Source organism: Topomyia yanbarensis, chromosome 3 (assembly GCF_030247195.1).
Source record: "Topomyia yanbarensis strain Yona2022 chromosome 3, ASM3024719v1, whole genome shotgun sequence".
Taxonomy (NCBI): Eukaryota; Metazoa; Arthropoda; class Insecta; order Diptera; family Culicidae; genus Topomyia; species Topomyia yanbarensis.
In genome coordinates, this window is record NC_080672.1 from 104,367,376 (window position 1) to 104,380,422 (window position 13,047).

Genomic DNA, 13,047 nt, shown 5'->3' on the forward strand with positions numbered 1-13,047 from the left:
CCTCCGAGGATCATTCTCGGTTTGTGGCTTGAAGCGAACGGACAGCGGAAGAAAAAATTTAAAGTGTTGAAAAAAAGATTATAATTTTTTATAACATTTAAAAAAAAGCCGTTTGATTGAAAATTTAGTGCAAGACAACTTTATTGAAGATCGTTTGGGAATTTACGCAGGAGTTCCTGAAATATTTCAAGGATTTTTCGCTGACGAACCTATATTCGGATTTTTGTGTGGAAGGAAAATCGATAGTCCTTGTAAGTATTCCGCAGAAAACTTTCAGCTATTTCTCAAATCAAGGACAGTCGGTGCTCATTAGCTGGATTGATACTGATGCAAGTTTTTTCCTTCTATTTGCCTGTTCCAGAAACCCGCGCGCAAACCATCAAGTCTAGCGAAAATGTGCGACCCGTGCTGCTCTCCCTGTGATCCTTGCTATCCCTGCTATCCTTGCGTAAGATGTCACTGTTCCTCGTGTCACAAATGTGATCACTATTCCCATTCCTGTTGCACCAAGCATCGCTACCATTTCTGTTATTTGTGTCTGCGTCATCATCACTAAAGTTGATTTTTTTTCCTACATTGCTTATCCCTGGTGCTTCCCAGATTCCGAAGCACCTATGGATTTGGCAAAACAATTTAGAATCAATTTGTTAACAGTTTAATTAGTGAATGTTCGTGTAATTGACATTCTCTGGCAGCTCGTTCATAGCGCAAATAACAGATGGGTCCTTACACGAATAGGAGAGCTGATTTGAACCGTAGTCGATCAGTTTTCCTCGTCGTGTGACGGTTCACTTATGAAATACAATCAGTGCGTAGCTAGGAAGAAGAGCTTGCCAGAGGGAAAAGTCAGTAACAAAAGTTTCAAATCGATACTATTTTGTAATCGAAAAATGAAATAGTATTAGTATTTGGTTCAATGCCGTTTCGTATTCCGGCATTGCAGTGAGGTTGCATCGCGCCATCTTGAAAACTGCCTGTTTGCCTAGTGCAGCAGTTTTAGGTCGAACAGTAAACGAATGGAGAAACATTTCACCAATCGCAACAATGTGATTCGTAGTGTAATTGTTTCCTCCAAATGATACGAGCGAATAGTTTGTGTGGTTTCATTGAAAATTGAGTTATTTTATTACGAAGCCCCTACACATTAGCTTCATAGAATTAGCTGAAATTTAGAACCACAAACAACGGAACAAGGGTACTATTTAATCTATCGTTCTCTCTGGAAAAGCTCAAAACTGTGATCTTAAAATAGCATCAGCCTCTATCAGTCTCTTGAACGAATGTTTGAAGTTGAAGAGGCTGTTAATTTTATGTAGAAATGCCTGGTTTATTTATAGACTATTTCATATGGTCATTAAATCACTTCTCAGTTTACCCTAAGGCTGATCACATGCTTACGCGATTTGCGAAGCGGTAGCGGTAAGCGAAGCGAATGCGTTTGACCTATCTCTTTGGTGTGTGCATGTAGAACGCGCAATACTGTCATAGTAAAAGCGAGGCGAACGCGGCAAAAATGCTCAGACGCGTCCGCAAACGCTTCGCTTTCCGCGTCAGCTTGTCATCGGCCTAAGGCCGATGACAAGCTGAAGCGGAAAGCGAAGCGTTTGCGGTCGCGTCCATAGTGTTTTGCCGCGTTCGCCCCGCTTTTACTATGACAGTATTACGCGTTCTACATGCACACGCCAAAGAGATAGGTCAAACGCATTCGCTTCGCTTACCGCTACCGCATCGCAAATCGCGTAAGCTTGTCATCGGCCTAATGATAGTTGAAAATACGAGTTTCTTTATTTAAATTCGCAAAAAACAGATTGAACCTTGTTCCTCATAACAAGCATTAGAATTTTCTTTACTAAACTCCTTGTATTATAATCATTGTTAGACGCCCCGCTCCGCCTCCTATCTCAACTGGTGGAAACGTCCCTTGATAGTATTCGATAGCACCACTACATTGCACCACAGCTGGAATTTGCGCCGTAAAGAACCGAACATTCCGGATATTCGCTACGAAGAAATGTATTGCGGGGTTCAACGAATCTACTAGGTACGTTTCGGGGCAGAAGTTGGAGGAGCGGGGATCTTTAAATGCTCATTTCATACGCTTCATTTGCATGCAAACAACCCACAAATCACAACCCCCTCCTTATCCAATAAAAGGGTTCCTGTCCACCTCCTTGCGCCAACGGAAGCCTTTGTGATCCATGCGCTCCTAAGACCTATGCGGCACATGACCTAAACTGCATGCCCCAGTGCATGAGCGTCTGTCCCCCCGTGCAATGTGGTCCTCGTTTCATCACCGTCCAGCAGCCTCCACGGGTCATTGCACAGCGAAAACTTATCAACTGTTGCCGCACCGTAGTCGATAAGCACGTGGTTCCCCGCAACAAAACAATCGTTGAGCCTAAAATCATCTATCAGCCACGTACTTACATAGAACCTTGCATTATCTATCGGAAGCGAGTGGTCCCGGATCCCAAAATCCTGTACTATAAACGCATCGTGCCAGATCCGAAAATCGTCTGTACTCCACGCACCATTACTGAACCGAAAGAAATCTGCACAACAATGGTGTGCCAACCGAAACCACAGCAGATCCAGATTCCTCCACCACCGGCTTATTGCTGCATACCAACGTGCACTGGCTTTGCCGATTCGCCTGCATGCTCTCCGTGTGATAGACCGGCCAAGCGATGCTAGGAAGCAGTTGTGGGAACGAGACGAGTTAAGGTAAGTGTACAAAGGTGTTACAAAATGGTGGTTTGAACAGGCTCCTTCCGCTCCTTCAAGTAGATCAATTTTTCGCGCAGTTCACGCACGCCAGTCCACCCTTGTACCTTACCTTTTCTCTAGTTTAATTCATACCAATCAATAAATAACTAATATTTATTTTATTTCTACCAGGTACCGGCCAGAGCCTGCAAAAGCCGCGAACTGCGTGGGGGAGTGCTGATATACACCTGCGAGTGCCTGAAACGTAATGGTCTTCAACACGATTGTCCCCGTTCTCAATGCATGGTAGTTCTATTTTTGGCTTCATGTTTATTATTCTTACAAACGTCTATTTATTTCTTCAGGGAAAACCATGCTGTTTAACCAAACCGGAAGCTACATGCTGCCCGTCGACCTATGCCCGGCGCTTCCGCTTTGTCACTATGGGCAACAAGAGCAACCCAATTTGCCCTAAACGATGCCGTGTGAGCACCATTGGAAGCGGCTGCAACCCGTGTGGAATGGATTGTTTCTCATGTGGACCTTGCGGACCATGTGGACCGTGCGGACCATGTGGCCCTTGTGGACCTTGTGGCCCATGTGGACCGGTTTGTGATCCCTGCTGTGGTCCAGTGTGCGATCCAAGCTGTCCTCCAGTGTGCGACCCTTGCGGTTGTGTTCCTCAAGGTGACTGCGGACCGTGTGGAGCTCCAACACCCAATTGTATGCCATGCTGTGAGTTAACTCTTTATCCTTCGGAGCTCGGAAGGCTTTCCGAGTCATGAGCGCGGAAGGCTTTCCCGATTCTGAAGCAGGGAGTTGATTCACAATTCTCTTACTAAACGGAAATATTGTTTTTGTTTCCAGATGATCCTTGCACACCCAGCGTTCCCCCTCCATGTGGAGAGCTGTGCCCGCCCTACCCTGCCTGTGGAACTTGCTGCTAGTCAACGCACCTATATGTAAGCTGAAACACCCTGCGATCGATAGCTGTAGATAACCGCCACCATTTTGCGACAATTAACATCTTTAGTGCCAATCATTTGACATAGTCATGTTATAGTACTCCCTGTTGTAGGTTTGTTTAAACTCGTTGACTAGAAAAAAAAATATTTTCAACTCGCATCAACCAAAATAATCATACATCGATAAATAATCGTTAAAATGTCAACTAACCAACAGTTTGTAAAATCCTGTGCACAGAATCACATTCTCGCCGCACTAAAATCGAGATCAAATGAATAATCAATAAAGTTGTTTGTACTGTATAAAAAAACTTTTTACTTTTCGCACTACCTAGCATTTTTATCAGATGAAAACTTAATACGTTTATTTAACTACAAACTAATCAATATAAAAGAAACTGTTACAATCTAGACCATCGTGTTCAATCCTATGATTGGTTGACTTTTGCTGCGCAGTCGATCGTCCCACTTTCGTGCGGCATTCGCCACATACCCGGGCTTAATTGGGATGTCGGGCTCATCTTTCGGCTGATGAACACCGTTCCGCTTGGGTGGAGAACTCCCGTGGGAGCAGTGACAGCCACTGCTGCTGGATCCCGAACCACCAGAACCATGGGCATGTGGCGAAGTTTTTGGCTTTGCCGGAGGTGGAGGTCTAGGTCGTGCGCTAATCTGAACTATTTCGTTGTCGAACTTGTCCGCTGGGACGTAGGTGCTTCTTCGCGAGGGCGATATTTCATCCACGAACGATTCGTTGTCGTGATAGGACGGTGCTTTCGGAGATGATTGCTGGTGAAGCTGCTGTCGACTGGAGTACGGACCGGCATCGCGATATTCCCGCCGGTCTCGGTAATCGTACCGAGGCAGATATTGGATTTCTTTTCCCGCTATTCGACGACTTTCTTCTGGGGCCCGCACGTGGGCGAAAACAGGAGTCTGAACCGACGGGAGCACCTTACGCTCCACAATGGACTCCGTGCTGCGTCGTTCCGGTTCGTCTCTGATCAGGTAGCTGTGGCGACGCTGTTCTGGTCGTTCCCGGTAGCTCTGTCTTTCAGATTCATTCCTATCGTGGTAACTTTGTCTATGATCGTGACCATTCTCGTTGTAGAATTGTGCCCGCTCTGGCCCAATCATGTCGCGGTATCGATCCTTAGTAATTAGATACACCGGTGATTCCGTGTCGGTGGAAACGTCCTTCTTCAAGGAATCTTTTTCGATTTCCGACGTCCGAGATACACCGGCTAGAGAGGAGCTGTCGGTTTGAGTCGTGTGGGCGGTCATTCTGGCCAACGGATCGGCCAAATCGATTACGAACAGTATCGCTACCAGAAACGATAAACAACCGAGAATGATTGCGTTGTCATGGAGGTCCGGATGTACTTGGTCTATCGAAGCGAAAACCAGGCCACCTGAGCGATTGGGAGGGGAGTAAAGAAACAGACAGAAGTATGCCACGGTTAGTAGATAATCGTAAATGTCGAAGCAAGTGCGCTGGTAGAATTATTTTGTATTTATTTATGTGTTTGAATGGAATTCCAAATGAATTGAGCATGAAGGTCAACCATACATACCGGCAGCGAAGAACAATAGCGTTCCTAAGGAAAGAACGATTTTCTCGAACAGATTCGGTCGTGATTTGGCGTCCACACATCTGTGAAGTAAATATAATTAGTTAATTTTTGTTTTAACGATCCGGCAAAATATTCGGTGCTTTTGTTCGTTATAATTAAGTCTGAGTCTGCGGGTGGTTGTTAATTCGAATATGATCATCATTGGGATTGGCTGTACTCGAGCATGTCTACTATTAACGTATGTCTTATATCCAACCTGACTGTTGATAAAATAGGCAGGAATCACGTCTGGCCTGCGTTAAGCCATACCGAACTGAGCGCCATGATTTTTTTCTGGCATTTTTCATGCAAAAAGTCATTTTTTTTGATAACTTGCCATTAACTTAGAAAGTTGAGAGATAGTAATTTGTTTTCAATTACTATTTGAGTTCTCAAAAATAATTTGATGTGGGTGTTACTAGCATTGCATTGGATGTGATAGCGTTTTTAGACAGGTACCTCAAAATGGCGCGGCCCCCTTTGGTTTAACACTAAGGCCGATGACATACTTACGCGATTTGCGATGCGGTAGCGGTAAGCGAAGCGAATGCGTTTGACCTATCTCTTTGGTGTGTGCATGTAGAACGCGCAATACTGTCATAGTAAAAGCGGGGCGAACGCGGCAAAACACTATGACGCGTCCGCAAACGCTTCGCTTTCCGCTTCAGCTTGTCATCGGCCTAAGAGAAGAGAAGACAATCGCGTAGCCAATTTGATCCAGTCCTAACTATAGTTACTATATTCATAGTTAGGCGGAGACACTGAGCGGTGCCAATTGAACACGTCAAAAGGCGGAGCCAATCGAGCATGACGTCACATAACATGTTCTCTTTGGATGTATATGGAAAAGGTATTGTAATTATGGTCATAACTATTTTACTCTTTTCTTGTGTTATCGAGTGTAGAGAAACGAGAAGATCAAGATCTTTTTTGTAACACAAAGAGATATTCGCACAAGTATGAAATCATAACATCAGATCTTCGAATTGGTTTTCTATTCGTACATGTAAAGTTCGGACTCACGACGAGAATGAAATCATTAAGCTAGAGCTTGAACATTTGCATGGGTTGCTAGTGTTTTCTTCCTGGAATAAGAGCTGCCAGTTTTCCGGCTTTTGTGTCCGCCTAACTCTATATATAGGAACTCTAGTCCTAACCTCAATATTGAACCAGCTTCTGATTGGTCGTTTTGATAGTCAAGAGCGTTCATAATATTTTCAACCGGAATGAAAAACAGTGCTGCTGAATTTATTTTGGCTACTTTTCAAACACATGAACATTTAATGCAAATTGAATAAATACCCTGAATGACGATATAACTACGTGTATTGTTAAGAAAGACACGAATAAACATAAAATTTGATTTTTAAATGCAGCTAGTATTGTGAATTCTTGACAGAGGATCGATATTTGAGGTACACCCAAAACAATTTCCCAATGCAGAAAAGGCATTACATCCTTTCGTGCATATTCCGAATTAGAATCATGCCTTCTTCGCATTGTAGACCAAGCATAGTTACTGCATTATACCAACACAGCTTGATTCATGATGAAATAAATTGATTGAGAATACACGCTACCATATTATCTGCCCGCATGTAAAAGTATTTGTTGGTTTTGCTTGCTGAGTCTGAGTGGTGTATTCTATACATGAATACCTCTGTGGTGTTTGTAAGAACTCTGTCTTCATACACAGTTACGCTTATTTGTCTGCAAACAGCTCAATTCCAACCATACTAAACGTTTGAACAGTTTACGTTTACGAGAGTGTGTGATATACGCGTTATTTTCCCATTGCGTATGACTTTTGCCGTAAAATCATCGCTCTCTCATTCTATGCTTCAGAGAAGAGTGGAAGAAAATGATTTGTGCTCAGATTGATTTGCGATGATCGTTGACCAGGGCAATGATGTGCACTCAAGAGGATGACATGGCGTCATATTGGCGTAGTCAACATAAAAAACTGTGCATTGTTTTCTATTGTATACTGCTATTTGTTGATGACATTTCAAGCGATTTTGACGTTGTCAAACTGACCCCCATTGATCGGTTGAAAAAAGATGTTACCTACACGCAACCGTAAAATAACCTACAGAATAAGTTCTTTTAACTTAAATTTAGGTACTTTTGAGCTGTGCGTCGCTTTCGCACTTATTAGTGTTGTCAAAAACAAAACGAGAGATTCGACTCAGTCGGGGTCTTCCGTGCAGTAAGGTACTTTTAAGTTGTTTGGGGTATACTCAAAATTAGGTAAATTCAACTTAAATTTAAGTAAATTAAACTCAAGGTTGAATTATTATTTTTGCCGTAGTTAAATGGAAATTACCTTCAACACGGTTTACCTAATTTTACCTTCCTGCACGATACCACGAAATGGAGTCAAAAGTACTGAATTTTAGGTAGTTTTTCGGTGGCGTGTATAGAGTACTTGACAATCTGTAACTGTATTAGTTTGTTCAACGATTTGTTTTCTTCCACCTGTCATAATTTCTGATAGGTGGAGGAAAACAAATCGAAAATAACTTTTCGGTCGGATTATTTGCATAGCCGGTATTGTACGTCTCCGAAATAAGTTTCAACGTGATACAGATCATTTAAACACTATCATAAATACTTTTGGCCAGCGATTTCAAACGTTTAAATTGACTGATAGTTTTGCATATGACAGCTGGAGGAAAACAAACCTCCAAGTAGTGTGAGCGAAAACATTTGCATAGAACTCTATTGAGTTCTACAAGATGACGACACGAAAGAACTTATGATGAATGAAGTTCATGTTTGACAATTCTCGGTGGTTTGTTCACTTTGTCAATTGCGTGAATGCGAGTGCAACGCGTGCTCATCTGTTACATTCGAACTCATGTAACTCCCATGTAAACAAACCACCGAGAATTGTCAAACAAAGTTCATCCGGCTTATTTTTTGGGGTTATGTCGGTTGATGTAAAACCTAATTGTCAAACTCTGTATGTAGAGATAGGGATGCCAGTTACCTGTGTGCGCTGGATTCGCATGTTCGGGAAATAATACAAACTGAAATGAGTAACTGCCACTGCTGCTCAAAAGTGTAAAACCATGTCATCACTGCCTTTATAGTTTATGATACTTTAAACTTAAATACTTTTACTGCAAAATACTGATATGATATCACCTGAAAGTACTGTTGATATGAGGAATGCCAGAAATGATTGGCGGACGGCTTCTATCAGACAAATGTTGAAATTTGTTATCCCAATGTTCCCATATAGGTAACTTTCTCCTATGTATAGTGCGCTTAAATAATCATTAATCATTATTAACATTTATGAACCTATCTAGTGGCCAGAACTCGCATATCGCAGGTAAATTTAGGGTTGAGAGAACTCCGAAAGCTCGATATAAAATCAACACATAATCATCACCCACACCCCACCAATTTGATGATGCTATAAACTGTTCTCTCCAATATGCAGCATGTGATCAGTAGAAAGACGAAATGGAACAAGTCCTTGAGCGTGTGTTAGTATTTTCAGAGCGTACAAGTATCCGAGTGGAGATGTCCTTTACATGTGTATTAGTGAGGAGTCATTTCAATACTAATACTCCGATATCGTTAAATTCACTAATACATTCCCAACTGTGGGTTTGTATAAGTTTCTGTGGTGTAATCGCTATTTAATGCATTTTTGTCCCGGAGCAATATCGCTTTCTATGCATTATACCAGTTACAATGCAAAATTCTCATTAGAATCATGCTTATTCGCATGTAATTCATACAGCTCGCGTTTTGGGTGTACAATTATTTTCAGCAATTGTGAAAAAACAGGCAAATGGAATCTGGCAACGATGGATGCTTGTTGTCTTTGAAATTACGACAGGGCCTGGTAGATAAAATTAAGAAGAGCAAGAAGCCTGTTGTCGTCTCTTCTCTTAGGTTTAACACAGGCGTCTGATGTTCGGCATATTTGTCGCTTAATGAGTCATCAACTTCTGATGTTTTCGAAAGCGTTGTATTATATTGTGGCAGAAATGGGTTTCCACTCATAATCGGCAGTGATGCAATGTGTGGTGTTTATGTTTGTTTTGATCGGGTGAAAGAAGTAGAATGACTCGTTTGACCAATCATGCGATGGCGTCCATCAGGTCCGTGCGCTGAAAATTCTTAAAGGGAGGGTTTTGATTTTTTATGTTATAAAAGAAAGATATACAGAAACCCTCGAGCTATGTAAATGTTTTTCTAGGACTAATCATGTGTACTAATCGATTCATCTAAATAAATTGGGAAAATGTTTGTTATCGAGAAGACATTTTCAGCAGACACTGCCCCCTGCTGGTTCGTGGTAGTAAGCGATTGGTCTGTAGTTATTAAGCCTGCCGACTAAACCTCGTATTTCTCGCAATCCTCATCCATGAGCACAGTGGCACGAAAAGTTACAAAACCCCATAAACCAATGTCTTGTAATGCTTTTGCAAATATTTATTTTATTTTTTCTCTTAATTTGAATAAACTTTTTCTCAAAATTTAACGATAATCGGATGAAAAGCGAATTTTTAATATGTCGTTGAGGTAAGTGATATCGAGAATTTCTGTTCAATTCAATTCATTAGAATTGTTCGTGTCTTCGAACTTCAAAAGGCGATATCTCAAAAACTATACGGCCGATTGAAGTAGTTTTGACATATTTGGATAGAAGAATGAATCTGTTAAACTATAGATCTGGGTTTTTTGTGCAGAAATTATTTACGTTTGTTCTGCATCAAGAAAAAGCAATTGAGACATTGAATGTCATGTCAGTAATTTATCATTATACGTCTAACAATTTTTTAAAATTATCTCCCATGAGTCAGTTGTTATGAATCTGGCTCAAAATTTCAAAATATATAGGCCACATCTTGCGACATTTTTGCACCGAAGTTTTTATGTCTATATCTTTTAAGATATTCATATAAAGAAGCCGCTTAACTCATTTCTGATATCCGATGTGATTGGCTACTATTATTAACATGTAAATTAGCCCTTTAGCGACCAACTTTACATAAAAATCGTTAAACAAAAGAAGTATGGAATTTCAAAACTGATAGCTGAAATGGATTAAGCAACCAAAAATTATTAAAAAACCACTCTGATCCGGGGCAACTTTTACTTCAATAGGGCTTGTGCTCTTGCTGTTTTTATTTTGAGTTGATCGTTTTTTTTTCTATTTCTGCTTTTTCTTGTTTGCATTCCAAACTTCGCGGTTTATAGTTATTCATTAACTGCCCAGGTCTACTGCACCTGTTGAGACACGAACCGATCCGGAGGTTCCGATCATAATGATTCACATCTCTTTACAACCACTTTCGCAGGGTTTCTTGTCTTTCTCGGCGCTACTGATTCCAATTTATCTGCAAACTGGTACTGAGAGTTGCTCGGCGGCGGTATTTCTCCCGATATGTCCATTTTCGTGAGCCACGGAGACGAAGAGATCATCGGCGGTGGAATTTCTCCAGACATCGATATCACGATTTTTTCTGACTTCGTGTTTTTCCTGCTTAACTCCCGTTGCTAGCTCATTGACTGACCTTTGCTGTGTAACTGATCTACTCATAAATCCTGCTAATATCGAAACTTATCGAAACGTGAACCGATCTGTAGATGCCGACCAACTTGACTTACACCCCTTTTCAGTCATCCTTTGCAAAGTTTCTTCCTTGGTTTCTTTAACCTTCCGTCACTCGCGCTAGTGCACTGAGTGCACGACACTCTGAAAATCTAGCAAAATCGTCTTAGAGCCGATTTTTTTAACCTCGCTTAACGCTTAATCCAGGTTAAAACGTACTGGTGAACCTGGTTTAAAAGTTAAGCAAGGGTGAAGAAATCGGCCCTTAGGGCACCAGCGACTGCTCGTTCAGTGAGCGCTTTGCGCGACCTTTGGAGGGTTAACGACCTGTCACTAGAGTCAAAACAGCTCGAATTTTATTTTATTTTTCTTGCACAGGATGTTAAGAAATTTTCAAAAGTATTTCAAACCTCTCATGGGAGGGCGACTTATTTAGCAGTCAGCATCTTCAACCAAGGATTTTCAACCGATATTACAAGCTATGGAGGTGATGTGAATTATCTTGGGGAGTGAAGCTGAAAGATGCGCTACTCGACTCGACGGTGAACGTATCACTCGCTCTGAACGCCAAGTTGGTTTCGCGGCAAAACAGGCCCGAATTCAAAAGAAGGAGCTAAATGTAGTAAAAGTTGAAAAGTCAAAATATGCATCTTCAAAATAAAAAAAAACTGTTTTAATCCACCTAGTGGTGCAATTGTGCTTTTCTCATTTATCCAAACTATGATTTAATGGCTGCCAATTCTCAACCGATTTTGATCATCAATAGCAAGGGGTTTCCAACAGCATTGATTACATGTCACTCCCGAAAAAAATTACCTAGATTACTTCATGGTTATAAAGATTACTTCTTAGAAAAACAGATTACTAATTAATTTCTTCGATTACTGTAAAATTCCTCGATTACACTGGATTATTTAGAAACAAAGCGAGTTCTTGTTGGAATTACTTCAGATTATTCAATTATTTTAAGCGGAAACTGTTCATGCTTAGCAAATTTATCGCTATTTTATTACATACACCTTTAATACATTCTAGCTCTGCTGGATTATTCTCAGTACAAGAAATCCAAACCATGTGAACCAACCAAAAATTCAAACCGAATATTCGGATAAATAGTAAGCTGTGGTCTGCTTGTTTTTTTATCATTTCACACAATCTTTAACAATTCTTATAAAATTAAAAAAGGCAAGCGGCATGCGTCTTCCTCTTAGCTCCCTTTTGTACAATTTGCTTGTAAACGACATCTATGAATATCTTGTAAATATTAACACGCTAATGCCACTTGCAGATGATGGAGTGGTCTCCGTAATAGGATCCAAAGCCATCGATCTGCAAGATACTGTGGATAGTTTGTCTGCTTCAATTTTCAACAGGGTTCAAGGTATCCTTGAACAAAACAAAGCTAGCCGTGTTTTCAAGGAAGCACTATTCAGCATAAGTACAGCTCCTTTTAATAGGTCAAACTATCGCTGGTAAAATATTTTGTCATCTGGTTGGACTCGAAAACCACATTAGAAATCTGAATTAGAAGTGGCAACATAGGATCAATTTTCCAAGTTTTTTTCAATTCAATAATCAGAATATAGTGGGGTGCTCCGGCTCATCAAAACTCGACGAGTCTCCTGGCTTCAGCACATTCAATCAAAATTAACCGCTTTCCACAAACTGCTTCAGTTTATGTCTCAGAATCAGTCGTGATTTGGGATATCCTTGGGATCGTTGACACCCTGCCTGTAGACCATTATTTCTTCGTTACGGATAGTTTAAGATCGTGAAAAGCACTCCTAGATTTTCTTAGGGAATCACGGAAACTCCTGATTTTTTTTTCTGAGAAATCATACCAGATTAGTGCCTTAGTTTTGGCCCCTTCTAATTGTTCCTTTCCGGGTAATGAGAAGGCACAAACTATAGCTAAGGTGAGTTCATTAGAAAGTGATTTTTATGGAAGATCAGTTCACTTCAACGAATTTTACATGTGATTTTCTCTTCACTGGACACTTGAAAGAAGGCAAATCTCGTGGAGCAGTAGAGACTTAGGGAGGTGGCAACATTCTATAATCCCACAAGTGTCCACGAAAGCCTGTTTCAAGGGGATAGATATGGGTTGTAATTTAATTCGAGTGAAGCCCATGCCAAATCATTATACGTTGGATGTCCATTCCCAGCATATTGGGCTTGTAGAGAA

At 41.0% G+C, this 13,047-nt stretch overlaps 2 protein-coding genes across 2 annotated transcripts in view; one reads left to right on the plus strand and one right to left on the minus strand.

The window, feature by feature from the left end:
- On the plus strand, positions 1 to 3,982 carry LOC131687119 (keratin-associated protein 10-7-like). The gene is given in 7 exon segments (XM_058971166.1): positions 1 to 251; positions 362 to 448; positions 1,880 to 2,038; positions 2,155 to 2,724; positions 2,899 to 3,012; positions 3,072 to 3,441; positions 3,574 to 3,982. Coding segments are annotated over 6 exon segments (1,347 nt in total). The 5' UTR covers positions 1 to 251; positions 362 to 394; the 3' UTR covers positions 3,654 to 3,982.
- LOC131690021 (uncharacterized) overlaps positions 3,795 to 13,047 on the minus strand; it is a 26,200-nt gene continuing 16,947 nt past the window's right edge. The window contains exons 4-5 of the mRNA XM_058975459.1: positions 5,246 to 5,325; positions 3,795 to 5,083 (exon numbers count right to left, since the gene is read on the minus strand). Of these exons, the coding sequence (XP_058831442.1) occupies positions 4,080 to 5,083; positions 5,246 to 5,325 (1,084 nt within the window). The 3' untranslated portion in view covers positions 3,795 to 4,079. The remainder of the gene's footprint in view (positions 5,084 to 5,245; positions 5,326 to 13,047) is intronic.